The sequence below is a fragment of the Lissotriton vulgaris genome, chromosome 5 (genome assembly GCF_964263255.1).
Source record: "Lissotriton vulgaris chromosome 5, aLisVul1.2, whole genome shotgun sequence".
Classification (NCBI taxonomy): domain Eukaryota; kingdom Metazoa; phylum Chordata; class Amphibia; order Caudata; family Salamandridae; genus Lissotriton; species Lissotriton vulgaris.
Window position 1 is genome coordinate 1,971,301,242 of NC_141693.1, and position 25,016 is coordinate 1,971,326,257.

General features: G+C 49.5%; 1 protein-coding gene across 2 annotated transcripts in view; it reads right to left on the reverse strand.

The window, feature by feature from the left end:
* MAPKAP1 (MAPK associated protein 1) overlaps positions 1-25,016 on the reverse strand; it is a 928,195-nt gene that overhangs the window by 134,419 nt on the left and 768,760 nt on the right. For both annotated transcript variants that reach the window (XM_086924702.1, XM_086924701.1), the window contains one exon: positions 23,073-23,213. In XM_086924702.1, coding sequence (XP_086780828.1) covers positions 23,073-23,213 — 141 coding nt within the window. The remainder of the gene's footprint in view (positions 1-23,072; positions 23,214-25,016) is intronic.

Consider the following 25,016-nt stretch of genomic DNA (forward strand, 5'->3'; position numbering starts at 1 on the left):
AATCTTCGGACTGATGTGCCGGGACCCTTAAAACTACCTACCCCCAGATTCTCGTGCCCACTGAAAATCCCTGCACCTGACCACACATTTCAAACAGGTTCCCTCTGGCTAGAATGTGCCACCTCCGACCTGCGTGCACCTGCCGCACGGGGAGGGGAATTACCTACCTCCTCGTCACAGCTCCAGTCCAGCATGGTCTGTAGAACAGAGGACGCAGGGCCCAGACTTTGACCCCCTTGCACCTTAATATTATTATTATTCTCATTAAAGGAGATTTGTAGATAGCGCAACTAAACCCGTAGGCATCAAGACGCTGATGATGGTAAACCGAAAGCTCAAAAAATCACCTAAGGAGGAATTAGAGATAGGCTTCTTGAAATAACCGAAAGCTCTGGCGCCACTACTGCTTTATCTGTTACCCTTTGCATCTGACCGTGAGAGACCGTCACATCCCCTGTATTCTGCTGACGGCAAAACCCACCTACAGCATCCCTGGCCCCAGTGTCCCTCAAACCTTCCGACCAAGATGGGTAGATGTCCAAACCATCCCAAGATCTGACCTCTCCAGCCAGTCTCCTGGCCACCACCTGTCCTGCCAACATCCTCATGGTACTATCCGCACCCCAAAAAACCTGACCCCCCCCCCCCCGAAGCCCAATTATGAGAGGGAGGAAGAAAGAGCCCTGAATCTGAAAATGTTCCTCCTAAGGAGAAATGCCCCACCCCCCTACCTGTGCCCACTCCCCTTCACCCACTGACCCACTATGTCCTGAGACTACATCCCCTCTAAGAGAAACCTGTGGAGAAAAAAGGAGGGGACTAAAAGGGGCAGCCTCAACCATTGCCCCATCCTGTTCCACAACCTGATCCTGCCTGCTCTCTCCCCCAGCACCCAGGGGCTTGAAGGAAGGTGGGGGGTGAGCGAAAGCTACCTCCCCTGCACCCCTCCCAACCAGAACCACACATCTCTCCTGCACATTACTAGAGGGGGAGGGGTTGACAGTACCCAGCTCTCCCCCCCCCCCATGCGAGCACTCAAAACCTGCACCGGGGCAGTAGAACGGACATCACGTTCTCCTGCGCTTTCTCCTACACGTGCCGGCTCACAAAAAGCCTCCGACGCAGAGGCAGAACGCTTCTTGGAGCCCCTCCGCCCCCGCGCTTTCCTCGCTGCACGGAGGCGGAAACTGCATGAAGTGGAACCGCCGGAGCAGAAAGCGGCTCCGGCGGCACCACAAATGCTCCCTCCTGACCCAAAGTGCCTCAACAACCTCCGGCTGCGGCTGGGACCCAGTGCCCAGCTCCCGCACCACGGCCGGACGCATTGTAATGATGATACTTGTAAAGCGCACTGTTACCCCATCTCGGGGTGTCCTGGCGCTGAAGACCGCTGGGGAACCCGTCCTGGCTTTTCCCTGTGAGATGGTCCCTTCTGGGTATCTCCAAGGTGAAACCAGGCATCCCCGGCGTCTGTGGGGGGCCGTTGTAGAGATGAGGCAAGCTTAATGCCCAGAGTTGCCGAGTGTGATCCCTGGTTAGAGTAGGCACCGAGGCGAGAATTATCGAGTCCGTTGACCCTGGTCCACAACCCTGCCGCGTCAGGAATTGAACCCTGGTCCCGGGCCGTTCTCTACTTCCGGCTCTGCTGTCTCTAACCAGTGAGCCACACCACTCCACTGTCCACTGGCATTGTCAATCCCGGGGCCGCTTTCCGCAAACATGGGCGGCCCCGGTCACTCACCGCTTCGACGCGAGGACGTTTAGGCGTCATGCAAGCGGCCACGACCGCTGCGACACCGGGCGAGGCCTGACGCGGCACTCCATGACGTCGACGTCGAGGCACTCCATGACGTCGACGTCGAGGCACTCCATGACGTTGACGCACTCCATGACGTCGAGGCACTCCATGACGTCGAGGCACTCCATGACGTCGAGGCACTCCATGACGTCGAGGCACTCCATGACGTCGACGTCGAGGCACTCCATGACGTCAACGTCGAGGCACTCCATGACGTCAGGGCACTCCATGACGTCGAGGCACTCCATGACGTCGACGCCGAGGCACTCCATGACGTCGACGTCGAGGCACTCCATGACGTCAACGTCGAGGCACTCCATGACGTCAGGGCACCCCATGACGTCGAGGCACCCCATGACGTCGAGGCACCCCATGACGGCCCCGACGCAGACTGGAACCGCATCATAGCTCAGACGTGCCCTTACTGGGGATAACCCCAGAGATCACAGCATGGGACTCGGTAGAGGACCTACCCTCACCTCACCCAGAGGCTGAAGATGCCTTCAAACTCCTCTGTTTGAAACCTGGAAGCCGAAGCCCCCTAGAAAAGAAGGTACAGAGAAGACAGGTAGCCTGGGATTCAACCCGTGAACTACCGCGAAGACGGAGGACTAGGAGCAGGGACTGAATACGGCAACAGCCCAAACAAAACTCACAGAAGAACTTCGGCTCCTGGAGTACTGAACTCCCTGTACCTTGGATATTACAAAAATTGGAAACCATAATAATATACGCCATATATGTGAAATTAGCCTTGAGAAAGCCCCGGCGCAACTCGCCAAGAGGGGGCGAAACACGTGTCGGCTGTCCATGTTCTACAAAAAATAATAAAGATGTCCTATTGCAACCAGAAAAAGTTCTGTCCTCTGTATGACAACTTGAAAGAACGGATATTATTCCTGATAAGAACTCTTGTTATTTTCTATGGAGTACACACTCATTACTTCTCAAAACAGAGAAGACAGGTGTCAAAAGACACAGGCAAGCACAGAGTACAAACCCTGTGAGCTTCAGCTTTGGCCTTCAGTTCAGCTGCAGACAAAGCACTTGTCAGACTAGAAATAGTCTAAAGACAAGAAGACTGCAGAAATTCTGCCAAAAAAACACAGCAGAATGCAGATAAAGGCCAAAGACGTCGAGTGAATCTACAAAAATCCAAAAATATCACAAAAAGTGTATAGAAAAAACTCAAAAAAGAAGAGCTAATGCTCCAGGGTCCTGCTAGCAGGAGCCGTAAAAAAGAACTGAAGGTGAAAGGGACCTGCACTGCATTCTGGGATACTGTGAGGCTTCTGGAAAGTTCTCTTAACGGCACAGTATCCTGTTTTGAGCCACATAATGGCAGCCCATGGGGCTTGTCTGTCCACTCCTTCCTCTCTATCATTCCAGAGGGTTTTGCTGTTAAAGGCAAGGTTTTCTCTGTGGAAAACCCTGGACAGGCTGTGCTGTTGTGGTGTTTGGTGGAATTTCTAGTTGAAGTATTGGACAGTGTAGCCTGTGGATATAGGCTGCATTATCTGTCTTTAAATTCTCTCTTAAGTGTCTATGCAGGTCTGCATGTTTTGACAGCTTAGGAGATTATTTTTGATTGCTCCGGGGTCCGCGCACATGGGCGGGACTATTCACTAGATTATGACTATACACAGAGATCCCCTACTACAGAAGGCCCTGCCGCGTCCCCCTGCACCAGGTCCAGGCGACCGGCCTCACTTAGAAGCCAAATGGCTTCAAGAACTCGCTAGTCCTCCGCCGCCATTCCGCAAAATACACTAACTGCAAAGAACACTAGAAACTAAACAAGAAAACCACTAAGCCCCGGCCACCAGGTCACCGAATCTAAAATGGTGGCCGGGGAGGAGTCAGGAGGAATTTATAAGGGGAAAAAATGTGCGCTACTAAAAAAATAGCCCAAATTATAAGAAACCCGCCCAAAAGCCTGACATACACCCCCCTCCCAAAATTGCCCGGGGGGGGGGGGGGGGGCGTTAGGGGGTGGGGGAAGACCTCCCTACGGTCGGCAGCCACCCGCAAGCCCCCCTTGTCTTGGTTCCGACGGTAATGATGAAATCTAAAGTGAAGGACAGCTTATTTCACCGACGGCGAGAGGTCGCAGCCTAAGACTGGGTTCAAATACATGCAAATGTGCAGGCCGGCGGGGCCGGGGCGGCGCACCAGGGTGCAGGGAGCGTCGAGGGGCCCGCGCCGGCGCGGACGCCAGTCCCACCGAGATACCGCCAGTAATGGATGAGCCATACAGTAACCATTTACAGATAAAAATAATAGAAGCGAAAGTGTACTTTACATGATAAAAAAGATGAAGGGGGAGGCCTGGTTCCGGAGGCTGGACGGCGGGAATTAGCCGTCCGCCGAGGAGATGGATGCGGCGGGGACTGACCTTGGCTGCGAGCAGGGGCCGGTGATGTATGTACCAGCCGCTCCCTGCTAAATGGGCCCAGATTTGTGGCGCTAATATACATGGAAGCCCAGAACCGCCGTCGGAACGGCCATAAATCAGACGCCACTTTCGGTGTCATTTCTGGTTTGGACCCCCCCATTGCTCCATCTCTTTAATTCATGTCACCGCCGTCTGTTCGTCTCCAGCACTTCCATGGAATGTTCCACCGAGGCCACCTGACGGCTTCTATCAAATTAACAGGACAGATTAGCAATGCAGGCTGGCCGTGGGGCTCTGGGACCCAAAGGGGCGCCGGGGGGCTTGTTTGGGCTGGATACTGCCCCTCACACACACTGCTTGACAACGAGCTTGTGTTTTTTTACAAACCAGAAGGGAAAGAAGAAAAGATCCCGACAGCGTCAGCAGCGTATGTGTCATAACTCAAACCAGGGGACCGACGCCCGACGGAGTCTCACAGAGTGTGGACTCTGCGGCCGCCGTAGATGGACGTTCAAACGGACCACTAGGAAAAGCGAGTTCCCGAAACTTTCAGACTCCACAGCCATGCACGCGCTGGACTGCTTCAGGGCGCATTAAAGGCCACCTCAGAAGCACACGAACCCTTAGAAGGGTTAAATGTCACATCTCATATAAAACCCCAGGCTGCACCAGCCCACGCCTTAGCCCCACCCCGGATAAGTTAACCTATTAACAGATGTCAGCAACAGCTGATAGTAGAGTGACTCGGGCTCAGTTAACGTCTTGGGGAGAAAGTCATAACATTTCAGAAATATGGAAGTCACTAAAACTTTGAAAGTATAAACTCTTTCTTCATTAACAGGTTCGAACCACACAACTTCAGACACAACAGTCATTCCCAATGGGAGATGCCGGCAGAATGCTCCTGCCCTCCACCGTCCAGTCTGAGAAGAACGCGTCCAGAGGGCTTTGCAGCACTAGGAGGCGCCAGGGTATATATACTGTTGAGAGAAAGAGTGTCAGCCAGCAAGCTTCGGAATTGGCCTCAAGCTTCACGGCTGGAAGTCTTCTTTCAAACACACTGCCCTGGGGTCTTCTGGCTTCTAGTTTTAAGCAGTTCTTAAAATGGCCCCAAAGAGCTCCCTGAAGCATCGGGTGCTTTTCCTTGCACAATGTGCAACAGTCCCTACCTTACTTGGTGTACTTTGTCATCCAACCCTGTATAATTCTAGTTTTCTCCTTACAGTTTGTGCATATGTTCAAACCACGTATCAGCCTAAAAATACAAGTAGGCCTTTAAACATACAAACATGCATTGTGTTTAATGCACAGAAATCGAAAAGCACCAATATGGGACACGGCCGGATATCATCGTGCTGACGTGCTCACAGCAGGATGCCACCGAAAGAACATTGGACCTGCATCAAACACAGCACAGATCTGCCATGACCGAGCTCACAAAACCCCTCACCTATGTGACAATACACACCGCAATCTCCAAAAGAACACATTTCACTGAACTCGAGCAGCCTTCCAACACAATCCAGGGCTGATTTTTGTGGCTCCTCAACAGAAATAATCTCCTCCCAAATACCTTGCTCTTGTAACACAAACAAGATCATGTAGATGGCAAAAAACTATTTTGCACTTTACTGATCTGGTAAGAAATCCAACCTCACTAATCACACCCCAACTCACTGACAGATTGGGTGACCCGATTCTCCCCCCCCAAAAAAAACGTGACATGGCAGACATAGAAGTAAGACTACAGTTTGCAGCAACCCTCAACATAAAAGTGAAACTATTTAACAGCTGTCATAGGCATAGAAAAGGGACGAAAATGACAGCTTCCTCCAAGGACAAAGATGAAGAATTACAGATGACAAATGAGAGGTATGTTATTGGCTGTAAACTTGGTCACAAAAGTGACGCAAATGCAGTGGAAAGAGTTGTTGCATTTTACTTCCCAATGCAAATCCTGATTTGCTTTGGAAAGTAGCAATAAACTAAAATAGCGGTTAACGCTACTTTGCATCAAGGGGGTGTACATGGGGGTTCAATGCAATCACTCATGGATTTTTATGGTAATCTCTAGAGGGAAACGTATTTTACTTTGTCAAAGAATAGTATTTTGTACTGGAAGGGAGAACCTTCCTATACAAAACCTATGCTTCACAAGCACACACTTCCACTGTGGTGCAGAGGTGTGTGCACTGATGCAAAGGTAGCCTAATATGTTCCACTGCTAGGGACAGAGCAGCAGAGCCAGATCTCAGAGGTATGGCGCTGTTGTACTGTCTCCATTTCATGCAACGCAGCAACGTTAGCTACTGCTTTGTGTGAAATCTCAGGAAATCTGCCGCTTTGTTTCTCCGGGCCAGACGCCCTTACATATAATGTCCAGCAGTATGGATGGCATGTGACTCCTATACCTTGTAGCCCACATCTTCTACAATATTTCCTACGTACCAATTTAAATCCTTCTTAATGCTCTCTATATAACAGAAAGGGCCACTGGGATATGTGGCAGGGAAGCACAAAATGATGTGGCAGGTGGAATGCCACATCAGCTGGTGATGACGGATACCAGCTTCATATGTGGTTTTCTGTGTACAGCTTAGTGCAGAACCACCAATGGTAGCTAAAGAAGCCTCTGTGGCACATCAAATCTTCATTTAATACCCCCTGCAGCATCTTCTTTAAAATAATTATATATATACTCTTCAAAAAGCAAAGTTGCTTTGACCTATCCATGTAACCCAGAGGGATCCACTCCTCCTGGTGTGTGCAAGTTCCTAATTATGGTTGCATTTTTTTCCCTTGGTATCACCATATTGGTTTGACCCCTGATGGCTAAAATAAATACAAATGGCAAGGCAATGTTAAAAATTATAGCAGATGTTTTTTTTGGTGTTTAAAAAAAAAACAATCTTTTTATTAACAAAACCACAAAGAAAAAGATCAGGTGACATTCGCCGCTCCCACATTTGTCATCTATACATTTCCATACTTCAAAATAATACATGCAGAATAACGTAAGGGATCACAGGGACTCATGCAACACCACTTCATCCTGACCTATAGGGGGAACACAAATATCTCCACAATATCGATTCCAGGTCTCCCAAACCTTCCCCCACTTTGCAGGACAACCCCTGGCAACGTAAACCGACCTCTCACTGTACATGCACCAATCCAGGTCCTCCATCCACTTCTTGACCCGGGGCGGTTGGCTAGCACCCCACATCTGAGCAATGTTACGCTTGGCTACCATACATGCCAGGGTTGCTTATTGTCTCCCATACGCACTCAGGTCCGTAGGTTCCCAAACATTCAAAATGCACCTGCGGGCCTCCGGTGCTATCTCCACCCCCAGCACTTCTCGCATTGTATCATGAATCTTTACCCAATATTCCTGTATCTCTGCACAATGCCACAAAATATGCATAAAAGTTCCAAGCTCTTTGCACCCCTCCGACAATCCCCACTCTCTGCACGACCCACCAGCGGGGCCCCATGACATACGACCTGTGGAGAATCTTTAGTTGCACTAGCCTGAGTCTCATTTGAATAGCCACCACCTTTGGAGAGGAGACCGCCTCCCTCCAGTCCTCATCATCCAGTTCCAACCCATCGGCACCCCATTGTGTCCTAATAGTTGCCAGCGGGTCCTCCATATTATTAATAAGTTTCTTTTATATTAATGAAATGGTCTTTTCCGGGAGATGACCGTCTAACACTCGATCTTCCAGGGGGTGGGAGAGGGGGGGGCGTCTGGGAGCGTAGTGCCTCTGTGGATGTGTGTAAGTAAAGCATGCCTAACTTGGAGGTAGCGGTAATGCTCGCTCTCCTGAAGGTGGTATTTTTCCTGGAGGGAACCAAACGTGTGAACTGTGTCCTGTCCCCAAACATCCTTGATCTGCGTGATTCCTATAAGATCCCATTTGTCAAATCCCTTTGATGTCCACAAGCTGCCCAGCCTCTCTGAGTTCCACAATGGGATGGCAAGTGTGAGTTTCCCCTCCTACTTAAGATGCCGATTAGCCGCGTGCCACACCTGCACCGCATGTGCTGACGGCCCAGCAAAGGGGAATCGGTTGGATCTGGCATATAATGCCCTCGTGAAGTTGCCCCCTGGCACCTGCCAGCGGTCCATAGCGTACCCGGGGTCTCCGGGAGGCCCATATATGGCATGGTTCACCGCCGCTAACTGGGAGGCCTAATAATAGTTCAGCAGGTCTGGTAGGCCTATCCCAACGTCATACCAGGTGAGAGAAGCTTGCCCTCCCAAAGAAGCTGCCTCTGAAGGGCCTCTGTTTCCCTAAAGTAGGATGATGGTACCGGGTCCATTGCGTTCTGAAGTGCGTAGAGGAATCGGGGAAGGGTCATCATCTTGAAAAGCACTGCCCTACCCAAAAGGGAGAGTGGGAGTGCCTTCCACCTCATCACATCCCCTTTAAATCGAGTCAGTGGGGGACCCAAGTTTATGGCATATCTTAACTTCGGGTCTAACGTCACATAAATGCTGAGATATTGAAATCCTACCGGTTCAATTTGTATCAGGCAGGAACTCGGGACTACCGGAGGATCCCCTCTGAGGACAAAAAGCACTGATTTTGACCAGTTAATTGCAAAGCCAGAGTATCTACCGAATATAGCAAGCATGTCAAGAAAACATATCAAGGATCCCCTAGGATTGGTGAGGTAAAGCAGGATATCGTCCGCATATAACGAGATCTTGTCCTCCCATTCCAGCGCCCAATGCAGCCCTCTGATCGACCGGTCCCATCGGACCCACGCCGCTAAGGGCCCGAGAGCCAGGGCAAATAGGAGCTAGGACAAGGGACACCCCTGTCTCGTGCCTCTGTCCAGAAGGAAGTCGGAGGACTTTCGATTATTCACCACAACCATGGCAAGGGGCTCAGCATACAAGAGAAGGACCCAATTAATAAACTCTGGTCCAAAGCCCATCTTCCCCAGAACTGCGAACAAGCAGGGCCACTCAACCCTGTCAAAGGCCATGGTGGCATCCAAGGATACCAGTACCGCCGGCTCCTCTATCGTCGGGGCCCTGCCCAGTATCCCGTGCAGCATCCGTAGATTAAGAGCCGTATTGCGACGCAGCATGACGCCAGATTGATCCGGGTGGGCCAGGGTGGTAATGACTTTAGCTAGCCTTGTAGCCAGTAGCTTCGCCAGAACTTTAGGCTCAGAGTTTAGCAACGAAATGGGCCTATAGGAGGAGCAGAGCGTCTTGGGCTTACCCGCTTTATGAATGACAACAATATTCGCTACTCACTGGTCCTAAGGGAGCTGACCCCTCTCTTTACTCTCTACAAACATGGTGCAAAGAAACGTAGCAAGCCTGTTTGCACTCACTTTATACAGTTCTATAGGGATGCCGTTCGGGCCCGTGGCCTTCCCGGAGTGCACTCCTCTGATGGCCTGTGCTACTTCATCATTCGTGAGTGGGGAATCTAAGTATTTCTGATCATCTTCGGATAGCGTGGGCATCTGAATGTCATGGATCATGTCCGCGTTTTCCTCCTCCGTGAATACCCAAGTGGACGTATACACTTCCCCATAGTACTCCAAGAACTCGTTTGCTATGGTTTGCGGGTCGGTTATCGTCTCAGAATCGCCTCTCTGCAACTCCGGTACTAGCCGCGACACCCACTCTCCCTTCTCAAGCCACGCTATCAGTTTGCTTGCTTTATGGAACATAGGCAGACATGAAAGTGACAGTCTTCCCTTCTCACTTCCTCGATACGCCGATCTATCTGCCTCGATGATCAGCCCATGTGGCCTGTATGGCTAGGGGAAAGGAGTTTTTCACCAAGACACCTGCTCCCCTAGACCCCATGGTGAATCCAGCATGTGCCACCAGCTTATTACCCCCCTTTGTGCAAGGCCATGCAACGATTACCAACTAGATGTATCTCTTGCAGTAGCACTACATCTGGGGAATGCCGCCTAATCAACTGGTTCACCATTCCCCTTTTATTTTGTCTCCTAGACCATTCACATTCCAACTAATCACATTTATCCCCGATCCTCGTCTAACAGTTGACATTATAGTGGTAAGGAATCAGTCCAATCATAGCTATGTCACCAGATGCAAAAAGAAAACGGATTGCAATTACAACTGCACACAATGCAACCCGAATATTGAAAAACCCCATCCCTCTCAGCCTCCCTCCCCCTCCCTGCACCCCTGCATATGGCTGCCCCCCATCCCCAACTAGCAGTGTGCCCGTAGCCCAAATTCTTCCTACGAACTAACTTAAAGAAGTAAAAAGAAGGAGGACCAATACACCCCCCCCCTCCAGCCCTCCCAGACACATCCCCGGACTTTGGGGCAATCCACAGCAATTCTACAGTTAAACGAGTCTAGTCAAGAAATTGGCTGTGGAACCACCCCACCCCCTGACATTCCAATACATGTGCAGGCCTCATTCAAACATTCAGTCCCCCCTTCTGCAGGCAGACCAGCCTCTTAGCTATGCTAACCCTTCCAGAAGTGTGCACTCTATTCAGACAATACTGCAGAGTGTGAACATGTGCAGGCCTCATTCTAACATTCAGTCCCCCCTTCCGCAGGCAAACCAGCCTCTTAGCTATGCTAACCCTTCCAGAAGTGTGCACTCTATCCAGACAATACTGCAGAGTGTGAACATGTGCAGGCCTCATTCAAACATTCAGTCCCCCCTTCTGCAGGCAGACCAGCCTCTTAGCTATGCTAACCCTTCCAGAAGGGTGCACTCTATCCAGACAATACTGCAGAGTAAATATGTGCAGGCCTCATTCAAACATTCAGTCCCCACTTCTGCAGTCAGACCAGCCTCTTAGCTATGCTAACCCTTCCAGAAGTGTGCACTCTATCCAGACAATACTGCAGAGTAAACATGTGCAGGCCTCATTCAAACATTAAGTCCTCCCACTTCTGCAGTCAGACCAGCCTCTTAGCTATGCTAACCCTTCCAGAAGTGTGCACTCTATCCAGACAATACTGCAGAGTAAACATGTGCAGGCCTCATTCAAACATTCAGTCCCCCCCTTCTGCAGGCAGACCAGCCTCTTAGCTATGATAACCCTTCCAGAAGTGTGAACTGAGACAATACTGCAGAGTAAACATGTGCAGGCCTCATTCAAACATTCAGTCCCCACTTCTGCAGTCAGACCAGCCTCTTAGCTATGCTAACCCTTCCAGAAGTGTGCACTCTATCCAGACAATACTGCAGAGTGTGAACATGTGCAGGCCTCATTCAAACATTCAGTCCCCCCCCCTTCTGCAGGCAGACCAGCCTCTTAGCTATGCTAACCCTTCCAGAAGTGTGCACTATATCCAGACAATACTGCAGAGTAAACATGTGCAGGCCTCATTCAAACATTCAGTCCCCCCCTTCTGCAGGCAGACCAGCCTCTTAGCTATGATAACCCTTCCAGAAGTGTGAACTGAGACAATACTGCAGAGTAAACATGTGCAGGCCTCATTCAAACATTCAGTCCCCACTTCTGCAGTCAGACCAGCCTCTTAGCTATGCTAACCCTTCCAGAAGTGTGCACTCTATCCAGACAATACTGCAGAGTGTGAACATGTGCAGGCCTCATTCAAACATTCAGTCCCCCCCCCTTCTGCAGGCAGACCAGCCTCTTAGCTATGCTAACCCTTCCAGAAGTGTGCACTCTATTCAGACAATACTGCAGAGTAAACATGTGCAGGCCTCATTCAAACATTCAGTCCCCCCCTTCCGCAGGCAGACCAGCCTCTTAGCTATGCTAACCCTTCCAGAAGGGTGCACTCTATCCAGACAATACTGCAGAGTAAACATGTGCAGGCCTCATTCAAACATTCAGTCCCCCCTTCTGCAGGCAGACCAGCCTCTTAGCTATGCTAACCCTTCCAGAAGTGTGCACTCTATCCAGACAATACTGCAGAGTGTGAACATGTGCAGGCCTCATTCTAACATTCAGTCCCCCCTTCTGCAGGCAGGTCAGCCTCTTAGCTATAATAACCCTTCCAGAAGTGTACACTCTATCCAGACAATACTGCAGAGTGTGAACATGTGCAGGCCTCATTCAAACATTCAGTCCCCCCTTCTGCAGGCAGACCAGCCTCTTAGCTATGCTAACCCTTCCAGAAGTGTGCACTCTATCCAGACAATACTGCAGAGTGTGAACATGTGCAGGCCTCATTCAAACATTCAGTCCCCCCTTCTGCAGGCAGACCAGCCTCTTAGCTATGCTAACCCTTCCAGAAGTGTGCACTCTATCCAGACAATACTGCAGAGTAAATATGTGCAGGCCTCATTCAAACATTAAGTCCCCCCTTCTGCAGGCAGACCAGCCTCCTAGCTATAATACCCCTTTCAGAAGTGTGCACTCTATTCAGACAATACTGCAGAGTAAACATGTGCAGGCCTCATTCAAACATTCAGTCCCCCCTTCCGCAGGCAAACCAGCCTCTTAGCTATGCTAACCCTTCCAGAAGTGTGCACTCTATCCAGACAATACTGCAGAGTAAACATGTGCAGGCCTCATTCAAACATTCAGTCCCCCCTTCCGCAGGCAAACCAGCCTCTTAGCTATGCTAACCCTTCCAGAAGTGTGCACTCTATCCAGACAATACTGCAGAGTAAACATGTGCAGGCCTCATTCAAACATTCAGTCTCCCCTTCTGCAGGCAGACCAGCCTCCTAGCTATGCTAACCCTTCCAGAAGTGTGCACTCTATCCAGACAATACTGCAGAGTAAACATGTGCAGGCCTCATTCTAACATTCAGTCCCCCCTTCTGCAGGCAGACCAGCCTCCTAGCTATGCTAACCCTTCCAGAAGGGTACACTCTATTCAGACAATACTGCAGAGTAAACATGTGCAGGCCTCATTCAAACATTCAGTCCCCACTTCTGCAGGCAGACCAGCCTCTTAGCTATGCTAACCCTTCCAGAAGGGTGCACTCTATCCAGACAATACTGCAGAGTGTGAACATGTGCAGGCCTCATTCTAACATTCAGTCCCCCCTTCTGCAGGCAGACCAGCCTCTTAGCTATGCTAACCCTTCCAGAAGGGTACACTCTATTCAGACAATACTGCAGAGTAAACATGTGCAGGCCTCATTCAAACATTCAGTCCCCACTTCTGCAGGCAGACCAGCCTCTTGGCTATGCTAACCCTTCCAGAAGGGTGCACTCTATCCAGACAATACTGCAGAGTAAATATGTGCAGGCCTCATTCAAACATTAAGTCCCCCCACTTCTGCAGGCAGACCAGCCTCTTAGCTATGCTAACCCTTCCAGAAGTGTGCACTCTATCCAGACAATACTGCAGAGTAAATATGTGCAGGCCTCATTCAAACATTAAGTCCTCCCACTTCTGCAGGCAGACCAGCCTCTTAGCTATGCTAACCCTTCCAGAAGTGTGCACTCTATCCAGACAATACTGCAGAGTAAACATGTGCAGGCCTCATTCAAACATTCAGTCCCCACTTCTGCAGGCAGACCAGCCTCTTAGCTATGTTAACCCTTCCAGAAGTGTGCACTCTATCCAGACAATACTGCAGAGTGTGAACATTTAAGGCCTCATTCTAACATTCAGTCCCCCCTTCTGCAGGCAGACCAGCCTCCTAGCTATGCTAACCCTTCCAGAAGTGTGCACTCTATCCAGACAATACTGCAGAGTAAACATGTGCAGGCCTCATTCAAACATTCAGTCCCCCCTTCTGCAGTCAGACCAGCCTCTTAGCTATGCAAACCCTTCCAGAAGGGTGCACTCTATCCAGACAATACTGCAGAGTAAACATGTGCAGGCCTCATTCAAACATTCAGTCCCCACTTCTGCAGGCAGACCAGCCTCTTAGCTATGTTAACCCTTCCAGAAGTGTGCACTCTATCCAGACAATACTGCAGAGTGTGAACATTTAAGGCCTCATTCTAACATTCAGTCCCCCCTTCTGCAGGCAGACCAGCCTCCTAGCTATGCTAACCCTTCCAGAAGTGTGCACTCTATCCAGACAATACTGCAGAGTAAACATGTGCAGGCCTCATTCAAACATTCAGTCCCCCCTTCTGCAGTCAGACCAGCCTCTTAGCTATGCAAACCCTTCCAGAAGGGTGCACTCTATCCAGACAATACTGCAGAGTAAACATGTGCAGGCCTCATTCAAACATTCAGTCCCCCCTTCTGCAGGCAGGTCAGCCTCTTAGCTATAATACCCCTTTCAGAAGTGTGCACTCTATCCAGACAATACTGCAGAGTAAACATGTGCAGGCCTCATTCAAACATTCAGTCCCCACTTCCGCAGGCAGACCAGCCTCTTAGCTATGCAAACCCTTCCAGAAGTGTGCACTCTATCCAGACAATACTGCAGAGTGTGAACATGTGCAGGCCTCATTCAAACATTCAGTCCCCACTTCTGCAGGCAGACCAGCCTCTTAGCTATAATACCCCTTTCAGAAGTGTGCACTCTATTCAGACAATACTGCAGAGTAAACATGTGCAGGCCTCATTCAAACATTCAGTCCCCCCTTCTGCAGGCAGACCAGCCTCTTAGCTATGCAAACCCTTCCAGAAGGGTGCACTCTATCCAGACAATACTGCAGAGTAAACATGTGCAGGCCTCATTCAAACATTCAGTCCCCCCTTCTGCAGGCAGACCAGCCTCTTAGCTATGCTAACCCTTCCAGAAGGGTGCACTCTATCCAGACAATACTGCAGAGTAAACATGTGCAGGCCTCATTCAAACATTCAGTCCTCCCCTTCTGCAGGCAGACCAGCCTCTTAGCTATGCTAACCCTTCCAGAAGGGTACACTCTATTCAGACAATACTGCAGAGTAAACATGTGCAGGCCTCATTCAAACATTCAGTCCCCACTTCTGCAGGCAGACCAGCCTCTTAGCTATGCTAACCCTTCCAGAAGGGTGCACTCTATCCAGACAATACTGCAGAGTGTGAACATGTGCAGGCCTCATTCTAACATTCAGTCTCCCCTTCTGCAGGCAGACCAGCCTCTTGGCTATGCTAACCCTTCCAGAAGGGTGCACTCTATCCAGACAATACTGCAGAGTAAACATGTGCAGGCCTCATTCAAACATTCAGTCCCCCCTTCCGCAGGCAGAGCAGCCTCTTAGGTATGTTAACCCTTCCAGAAGTGTGCACTCTATCCAGACAATACTGCAGAGTGTGAACATTTAAGGCCTCATTCTAACATTCAGTCCCCCCTTCTGCAGGCAGACCAGCCTCCTAGCTATGCTAACCCTTCCAGAAGTGTGCACTCTATCCAGACAATACTGCAGAGTAAACATGTGCAGGCCTCATTCAAACATTCAGTCCCCCCTTCTGCAGGCAGACCAGCCTCCTAGCTATAATACCCCTTTCAGAAGTGTGCACTCTATTCAGACAATACTGCAGAGTAAACATGTGCAGGCCTCATTCAAACATTCAGTCCCCACTTCTGCAGGCAGACCAGCCTCTTAGCTATGCAAACCCTTCCAGAAGTGTGCACTCTATCCAGACAATACTGCAGAGTAAACATGTGCAGGCCTCATTCAAACATTCAGTCCCCACTTCTGCAGGCAGACCAGCCTCTTAGCTATGCTAACTCTTCCAGAAGTGTGCACTCTATCCAGACAATACTGCAGAGTAAACATGTGCAGGCCTCATTCAAACATTCAGTCCCCCCTTCTGCAGGCAGACCAGCCTCCTAGCTATAATACCCCTTTCAGAAGTGTGCACTCTATTCAGACAATACTGCAGAGTAAATATGTGCAGGCCTCATTCAAACATTCAGTCCCCCCTTCTGCAGTCAGACCAGCCTCTTAGCTATGCAAACCCTTCCAGAAGTGTGCACTCTATCCAGACAATACTGCAGAGTAAACATGTGCAGGCCTCATTCAAACATTCAGTCCCCACTTCTGCAGGCAGACCAGCCTCTTAGCTATGCAAACCCTTCCAGAAGGGTGCACTCTATCCAGACAATACTGCAGAGTGTGAACATGTGCAGGCCTCATTCAAACATGCAGTCCTCCCATGTGCAGGCAGACCAGCCTCTTAGCTATGCTAACCCTTCCAGAAGTGTGCACTCTATCCAGACAATACTGCAGAGTAAACATGTGCAGGCCTCATTCAAACATTCAGTCCCCCCTTCTGCAGGCAGACCAGCCTCTTAGCTATGCTAACCCTTCCAGAAGTGTGCACTCTATCCAGACAATACTGCAGAGTAAACATGTGCAGCCCTCATTCAAACATTCAGTCCCCCCTTCTGCAGGCAGACCAGCCTCTTAGCTATGCTAACCCTTTCAGAAGTGTGCACTCTATCCAGACAATACTGCAGAGTAAACATGTGCAGCCCTCATTCAAACATTCAGTCCCCCCTTCTGCAGGCAGACCAGCCTCTTAGCTATGCTAACCCTTCCAGAAGTGTGCACTCTATCCAGACAATACTGCAGAGTAAACATGTGCAAGCCTCATTCAAACATTCAGTCTCCCCTTCTGCAGGCAGACCAGCCTCTTAGCTATGCTAACCCTTCCAGAAGTGTGCACTCTATCCAGACAATACTGCAGAGTAAACATGTGCAGGCCTCATTCTAACAATCAGTCCTCCCCTTCTGCAGGCAGACCAGCCTCTTAGCTATGCTAACCCTTCCAGAAGTGTGCACTCTATCCAGACAATACTGCAGAGTAAACATGTGCAGGCCTCATTCAAACATTCAGTCCCCACTTCTGCAGGCAGACCAGCCTCTTAGCTATGCTAACCCTTCCAGAAGTGTGCACTCTATCCAGACAATACTGCAGAGTAAACATGTGCAGGCCTCATTCAAACATTCAGTCCCCCCTTCTGCAGGCAGACCAGCCTCTTAGCTATGCTAACCCTTCCAGAAGGGTACACTCTATCCAGACAATACTGCAGAGTAAACATGTGCAGCCCTCATTCAAACATTCAGTCCCCCCTTCTGCAGGCAGACCAGCCTCTTAGCTATGCTAACCCTTCCAGAAGTGTGCACTCTATCCAGACAATACTGCAGAGTAAACATGTGCAGGCCTCATTCTAACAATCAGTCCTCCCCTTCTGCAGGCAGACCAGCCTCTTAGCTATGCTAACCCTTCCAGAAGTGTGCACTCTATCCAGACAATACTGCAGAGTAAACATGTGCAGGCCTCATTCAAACATTCAGTCCCCCCCTTCCGCAGGCAGACCACCCTCTTAGCTATGCTAACCCTTCCAGAAGTGTGCACTCTATCCAGACAATACTGCAGAGTGTGAACATGTGCAGGCCTCATTCAAACATTCAGTCCCCACTTCTGCAGGCAGACCAGCCTCTTAGCTATGCTAACTCTTCCAGAAGTGTGCACTCTATCCAGACAATACTGCAGAGTAAACATGTGCAGGCCTCATTCAAACATTCAGTCCCCCCTTCTGCAGGCAGACCAGCCTCTTAGCTATGCAAACCCTTCCAGAAGGGTGCACTCTATCCAGACAATACTGCAGAGTAAACATGTGCAGGCCTCATTCAAACATTCAGTCCCCCCTTCTGCAGGCAGACCAGCCTCTTAGCTATGCTAACCCTTCCAGAAGTGTGCACTCTATCCAGACAATACTGCAGAGTAAACATGTGCAGGCCTCATTCAAACATTCAGTCCCCCCCTTCTGCAGGCAGACCAGCCTCTTAGCTATGCTAACCCTTCCAGATGTGTGCACTCTATCCAGACAATACTGCAGAGTAAACATGTGCAGGCCTCATTCAAACATTCAGTCCCCCCTTCCGCAGGCAGACCAGCCTCTTAGCTATGCTAACCCTTCCAGAAGTGTGAACTGAGACAATACTGCAGAGTAAACATGTGCAGGCCTCATTCAAACATTCAGTCCCCCCTTCCGCAGGCAAACCAGCCTCTTAGCTATGCTAACCCTTCCAGAAGGGTACACTCTATTCAGACAATACTGCAGAGTAAACATGTGCAGGCCTCATTCAAACATTCAGTCTCCCCTTCTGCAGGCAGACCAGCCTCTTAGCTATGCTAACCCTTCCAGAAGGGTACACTCTATCCAGACAATACTGCAGAGTAAACATGTGCAGGCCTCATTCAAACATTCAGTCTCCCCTTCTGCAGGCAGACCAGCCTCCTAGCTATAATACCCCTTTCAGAAGTGTGCACTCTATTCAGACAATACTGCAGAGTAAACATGTGCAGGCCTCATTCAAACATTCAGTCCCCACTTCTGCAGGCAGACCAGCCTCTTAGCTATGCTAACCCTTCCAGAAGTGTGCACTCTATCCAGACAATACTGCAGAGTGTGAACATGTGCAGGCCTCATTCTAACATTCAGTCCCCCCTTCTGCAGGCAGACCAGCCTCCTAGCTATGCTAACCCTTCCAGAAGTGTGCACTCTATCCAGACAATACTGCAGAGTAAACATGTGCAGGCCTCATTCAAACATTCAGTCCCCACTTCTGCAGTCAGACCAGCCTCTTAGCTATGCTAACCCTTCCAGAAGGGTGCACTCTATCCAGACAATACTGCAGAGTAAACATGTGCAGGCCTCATTCAAACATTCAGTCCTCCCCTTCTGCAGGCAGACCAGCCTCTTAGCTATGCTAACCCTTCCAGAAGGGTGCACTCTATCCAGACAATACTGCAGAGTAAACATGTGCAGGCCTCATTCAAACATTCAGTCTCCCCTTCTGCAGGCAGACCAGCCTCTTAGCTATGCTAACCCTTCCAGAAGGGTGCACTCTATCCAGACAATACTGCAGAGTAAACATGTGCAGGCCTCATTCAAACATTCAGTCTCCCCTTCTGCAGGCAGACCAGCCTCTTAGCTATGCTAACCCTTCCAGAAGGGTGCACTCTATCCAGACAATACTGCAGAGTAAACATGTGCAGGCCTCATTCAAACATTCAGTCCTCCCCTTCTGCAGGCAGACCAGCCTCTTAGCTATGCTAACCCTTCCAGAAGTGTGCACTCTATTCAGACAATACTGCAGAGTAAACATGTGCAGGCCTCATTCAAACATTCAGTCTCCCCTTCTGCAGGCAGACCAGCCTCTTAGCTATGCTAACCCTTCCAGAAGGGTGCACTCTATCCAGACAATACTGCAGAGTAAACATGTGCAGGCCTCATTCAAACATTCAGTCCTCCCCTTCTGCAGGCAGACCAGCCTCTTAGCTATGCTAACCCTTCCAGAAGTGTGCACTCTATCCAGACAATACTGCAGAGTAAACATGTGCAGGCCTCATTCAAACATTCAGTCCCCCCTTCTGCAGGCAGACCAGCCTCCTAGCTATAATACCCCTTTCAGAAGTGTGCACTCTATTCAGACAATACTGCAGAGTAAACATGTGCAGTCCTTATTCTAACATTCAGTCCCCCCTTCTGCAGGCAGACCAGCCTCCTAGCTATAATACCCCTTCCAGAAGTGTGCACTCTATCCAGACAATACTGCAGAGTAAACATGTGCAGGCCTCATTCAAACATTCAGTCCCCACTTCTGCAGGCAGACCAGCCTCTTAGCTATGCTAACCCTTCCAGAAGTGTGCACTCTATTCAGACAATACTGCAGAGTAAACATGTGCAGGCCTCATTCAAACATTCAGTCCCCCTTCTGCAAGCAGACCAACTCCTCAGCTATGCTAACCCTCCCAGAAGTGTAGACTCCATCCAGACAATTACACACATATTAGTGGCCTGCTCCCAGCTTCTTTGGACCTGTCTCGTCGGGGAAGGATTTATGGGTTGTGCTGGAGGACAGCCGATGAGGCAATGTTTTCTTCTGCTGACGGTCACAGGGACAGCTCGCTTGCAGTGAAGTTTGACTCGGTGTATCTGGAAGCTGTCAGCAGGGAGCCTTTGAAAAGGTCATGACAGATCACGGCAGATAAATGGGCAGGGGAGGATGGCTCTTACAGGAAACATATCGCCTCCCTTCTTCGGCAGCGAAGGCGCTGACCCTGTGCAGAAGGGAGAGCGGCACCCCTTTATACACTCTGCCCTGGCAGACACTGTTCAAGAACTGCTCTGTGACCCTGGAAGGGCTAACAGAACAATGCCCGCGTTTGTGGTACTGACCACAGAGGGTTGGCGACCCCTGGCAGCCCTTCTCTCCGATGGATCACCCCCTCAAGTTCACACTGCTGGAATCTTCAAACCCCCAGGCTCACTGCTTCCAATATATAAAGTGTTTTCATAAACATCTGTACTGACTTATCTTACCGCTGCTAATTAAGTGATGGCAATCAATGCAATCCATTAGCCATATAACAATGAACGAAGGAGCAAGGCCTGTGGGTGTAGCCATGATGTCATCTGCATGGCGAGAGGCGGGGCGAGGGTGAGAGAGAGAGAAGGTGTGAGAGAGTCCCCATAGCAGATAAACCAAAAGTTAAAAATGCAACCAACTGGCTTCGAATTGTTATCACAACCAAATGAATGCATATATCGGTTATTAAGATGATTTTCTCCCTATAACTCTCGATAGTGGCAATTAAGGTCGCCACTGGTCAACGCGCCCAGAGCTTTATTAAGGCATTTCTTCCTTTGCACACTAGCACGGCTGAACTTTCTAAGGTTGAGTGTGTGTAGATCCATCTCATGTGGTCTTTGTACAGCGCGAACCTAGCCCAAAGGAGGGCTCTACATGGCCAAAGGCAGAGATACAGTCAAGGAGAGACTGGAGGGACAGCTCGCTTCAAACTGTTTTAGCCACCCCTCTTCATCCACTGGTCTGGTGTTGCGCCAATGGCTTCGGGGCTTTCAGCCACCCATCTTCATCCACTGGTCTGGTGTTGCGCCAATGGCTTAGGGGCTTTCAGCCACCCCTCTTCATCCACTGGCCTGGTGTTGTGCCAATTGCTTCGGGGCTTTCAGCCACCTCTTCTTCATCCACTGGCCTGGCGTTGTGCCAATGACATCAGGGCTTTCAGCCACCCCTCTTCATCCACTGGCCTGGCGTTGCACCAATGACGTTGGGCTTTCAGCCACCCCTCTTCATCCACTGGCCTGGCGTTGCGCCAATGACATTGGGCTTTCAGCTACCCCTCTTGATCCACTGTTGTGGTGTTGCTCCAATGACATCAGGCTTTCAGCCACCCCGCTTCATCCACTGGCCTTGTGTTGCGCAAATGACATTGGGGCTTTCAGCCACCCCTCTTCATCTACGGGCCTGGAGTTGGCCCAATGACATTGGGGCTTTCAGCCACCCCTCTTCATCCACAGGCCTGGTGTTGCGCCAATAACATTGGGGCTTTCAACCACCCCTCTTCATCCACTGGCCTGGTGTTGCGCCAATGACACCGGGGCTTTCAGCCACCCCTCTTCATCCACTGGCCTGGTGTTGCGCCAATGACATTGGGGCTTTCAGCCACCCCTCTACATCCACTGGCCTGGCAATGCGCCAATGACATCGGGCTTTCAGCCACCCCTCTTCATCCACTGTCCTGGTGTTGCGCCAATGACATTGGGGCTTTCAGCCACCCCTCTTCATCCACTGGTCTGGTATTGTGTCAATGACATCGGGGCTTTCAGCCACCACTCTTTATCCACTGGCCTGGTGTTGCACCAATGACATTGGGGCTTTCATGTGAAAACAAAGCAAGTATTCACAAAGGGAATAGGTTGGCAGCCAACTCCAGAACTTTTGACTTTACCAATGGTAGCTTATTTTTTGCACCCCTTATCTCCCCGACTGGTGTGCCTGCCAAGGATGTGCCAAGAGCTGGCAAGAAATGATGGGCAGATTCGGACTCACTGAAAGTCACTACAACTCAGACAGCCCCTGAAAACACACGGATGGAGGGAAAGCCTACTTCACCCAATCATACCACAGATAGCACAAGGGAAGTCTGAAAAAGAGCACACAACCCACCGTAAACACTACTTACATGGAATGGTAACCAGACATAGGACTCTAGAAACACAATCTTACAAGGCTGAGCATTTGGCACACTGAACGCTTAGACAGGAGGTAGGGAAGGTCTAATGACGCCAACGAACAACCATGATTGACAGAAGAGCCCATCCTGATTTGTAGGGACCAAAATGAGACCAGGTGTCACTATTAGTGTGGGAGAGTGTCTTTAAATAAAACTACGTTTTTTGCCCCCGTTGGTTAACTACCATTTTTTTCACTGTGACATGTACCCCAAGTCTATGTATACCTTGATACGTCGAGTCCCTTAGTCTATGGATACCTTGATACGTTGAGTCCTATAGTCTATGGATACCTTGATATGTTGAGTCCCATAGTCTATGGATACCTTGATGAGTTGAGTCCCATAGTCTATGGATACCTTGATACGTTGAGTCGCATCAAAATAGACTCACCTAGCTGTACGTCTGTTGTGAATCTCAGTCTATGGATACCTTGATATGTGAGTCCCTTCAGAACAGATAGACAGACTCAACTAGTTGTACGTCGGTTGTGAATCGCAGTCTGTGGATACCTTGATACGTTGAGTCCCATAATCTATGGATACCTTGATACGTTGAGTCCCACAGTCTATGGATACCTTGATATGTTGTGTCCCTTCAGAACAGACAGACTCACCTAGCGTACGCCGGTTGTGAATCGAAGTCTATGGATACTGTGATACGCAGAGTCCCTTCAGAACATACAGACTTACATAGCTGTTCGTCCGTTGTGAATCGAAGTCTATGGATGCTTTTAAACATGGAGTCCCATAGTCTATGGATATCTTGATACGTTGAGTCCCATAGTCTATGGATACCTTAATATGTAGAGTCCCATAGACTATGGATACCTGTTTACGTTGAGTCCCTTCAGAACAGACAGACTCACCTAGCTGTACGTCGGTTGTGAATCGAAGTCTATGGATACCTTGATACATTGAGTCCAATAGTTTATGGATATCTTGATACGTTGAGTCCCTTCAGAACAGACAGACTCACCTAGCTGTACGTCGGTTGTGAACCGCAGTCTGTGGATCATGCTGACCTTGAAGGACTTGTAATGGTGGCTGCTCAGCATGTCTTGCATTGTAGCCAAATCAATCTGAGGATCTTCTTCAGAACACTCCTCGCCTCTAGAACCTAGGAGGGAAAACGGGATCCAGTTAATCTTAAAACACCACCTGGAATGTCTTAAAAGGAGAATGTGAATACATAACATGCTGTAGCCTGCTTTTGAACTAGAGGGTTTGTCGGTGAACTCAGCTGCACGAGCTCCTGCTGTCAAAGATTTGCGTGCTAAATGGCAGTAAAGAACGGATGTGAAACTAACAACACGTATTGAGTGGTATGGAAGTCTGAGTAGGGTTTTGGACAAATTCTGAAATAGCACAATAAAAATATATTCCAGCAGCTAACAGATGCATGTAAAAATGGTCAAAACAACTAATAATAAAAGGGATTTTACAAACAGTTTCCTTGATGTCCTGCAATGTTTACAGACTCCAGCATGCTTAATTTGTGCTGCTGTTTGCCAGCACAGACACTGATTTCTAAACACCAGCATGGATTTATGGCAACAGTGGCGGCTCCTCCACTAAGGCGGAGGAGCATCGCCCTACAGAAAAAGAAAATATGATAATAATACCATGTTATTAGCATTTTATTTTTCAGTACTAACTCTGAAGTTGCGGCTGAGCTGCCCACAGAGCAGAGTGATGGGCATTTTCTAAGGGTGCATCACAGTTTGGCCGGCCGTCTTGAGCAAACAGACATGCACACTATTGCACAGCCGGGTGGAGAACATGCACAGGCTCCCACTACCTGTCTGAGCACCGAAACAGGCCGCTCAGACCAATCATGACACTGCTGTCATGCTGATGACATCAGCGTCATGATTGGCTTAGGGGAGTCTAGGAGCTTGTGTGCTTCGACCAAAGAGGGCATTGGAGAGCCTGCGGCCGGTAGTTAAGTGAAATAATGTTGTTTCCCTTTTCTTTACCCCCCTCCCCCACCTCTATTGCCCCTTAGCAGCCGCTACTGTCTAGCAATTCATCACATGGCACCACTGTGTCTAAATTTAAGCAGAGTTTATCAGTGCAGAATGTAACTATTTAATAAACGCTTTAGAAAAGAAGGATGAATCTATCACTTCCAGGCTATCATTTTGGCCTTAAGGTGACCTGGAATAGTCCATAATGTCACAGTTGTTGGGAGTGTGATTGTCAGTGGGAAATTCTGACACTGGTGTTAAGCAACAATGGCAGGAGTGGTGGGTGGTGCCAGCTGCGGTCGACTCCTTTGAATTACCTTGGATCCTAATCTTTTCCTTTTAAAAAAACAAACAAGTTAATCACTGAAAATAAGCCCCAATGAGAATACTTCCGAGAATCAGGTATATGTTTGGAGTGGGTGGCGAATGAAAGCCAGATTCCTCCATTAGACTGACATTCAATGCACGGTGAGTGGTGCAGGCATTATGCGTGAGAGCGGATGCTGGAGAGAAGCAGGTCCTACCATCTCAAACTACAATGATGTGATCTGAAAAGTGGGAACAAATCATAGAGTGCCCTCTACCCAAGAGCCTCCATGACCTGTAGGCAAGTCAAGAAGCATGGCTGGATTCCTTTGGAGCAGTTAACACGTCAGAGCACACAACCTTGTGTTTCTGCACATGCAAAAGTTGACTACCCCTATGAATTGAAAAGTTGCACACAGGCTGGGTGGCTCCAAGCTGCTTGGGTGAAACCTCAGAGGGCGCAATCACCCCATTCCGTTTGCCAGAATACTTGCTGCAGTGAATAAATGGAGACATGTTCGTGGTGCCAAGTTCTACTCGAGCTGTGATGTAGTAACGCGGTATGTACTCTCTGATCTCCTGATGCAACAAGATCACATCCGTGTAAAATACAATCTCCAAGGATCGCACCTAGCATCCAGTGGATC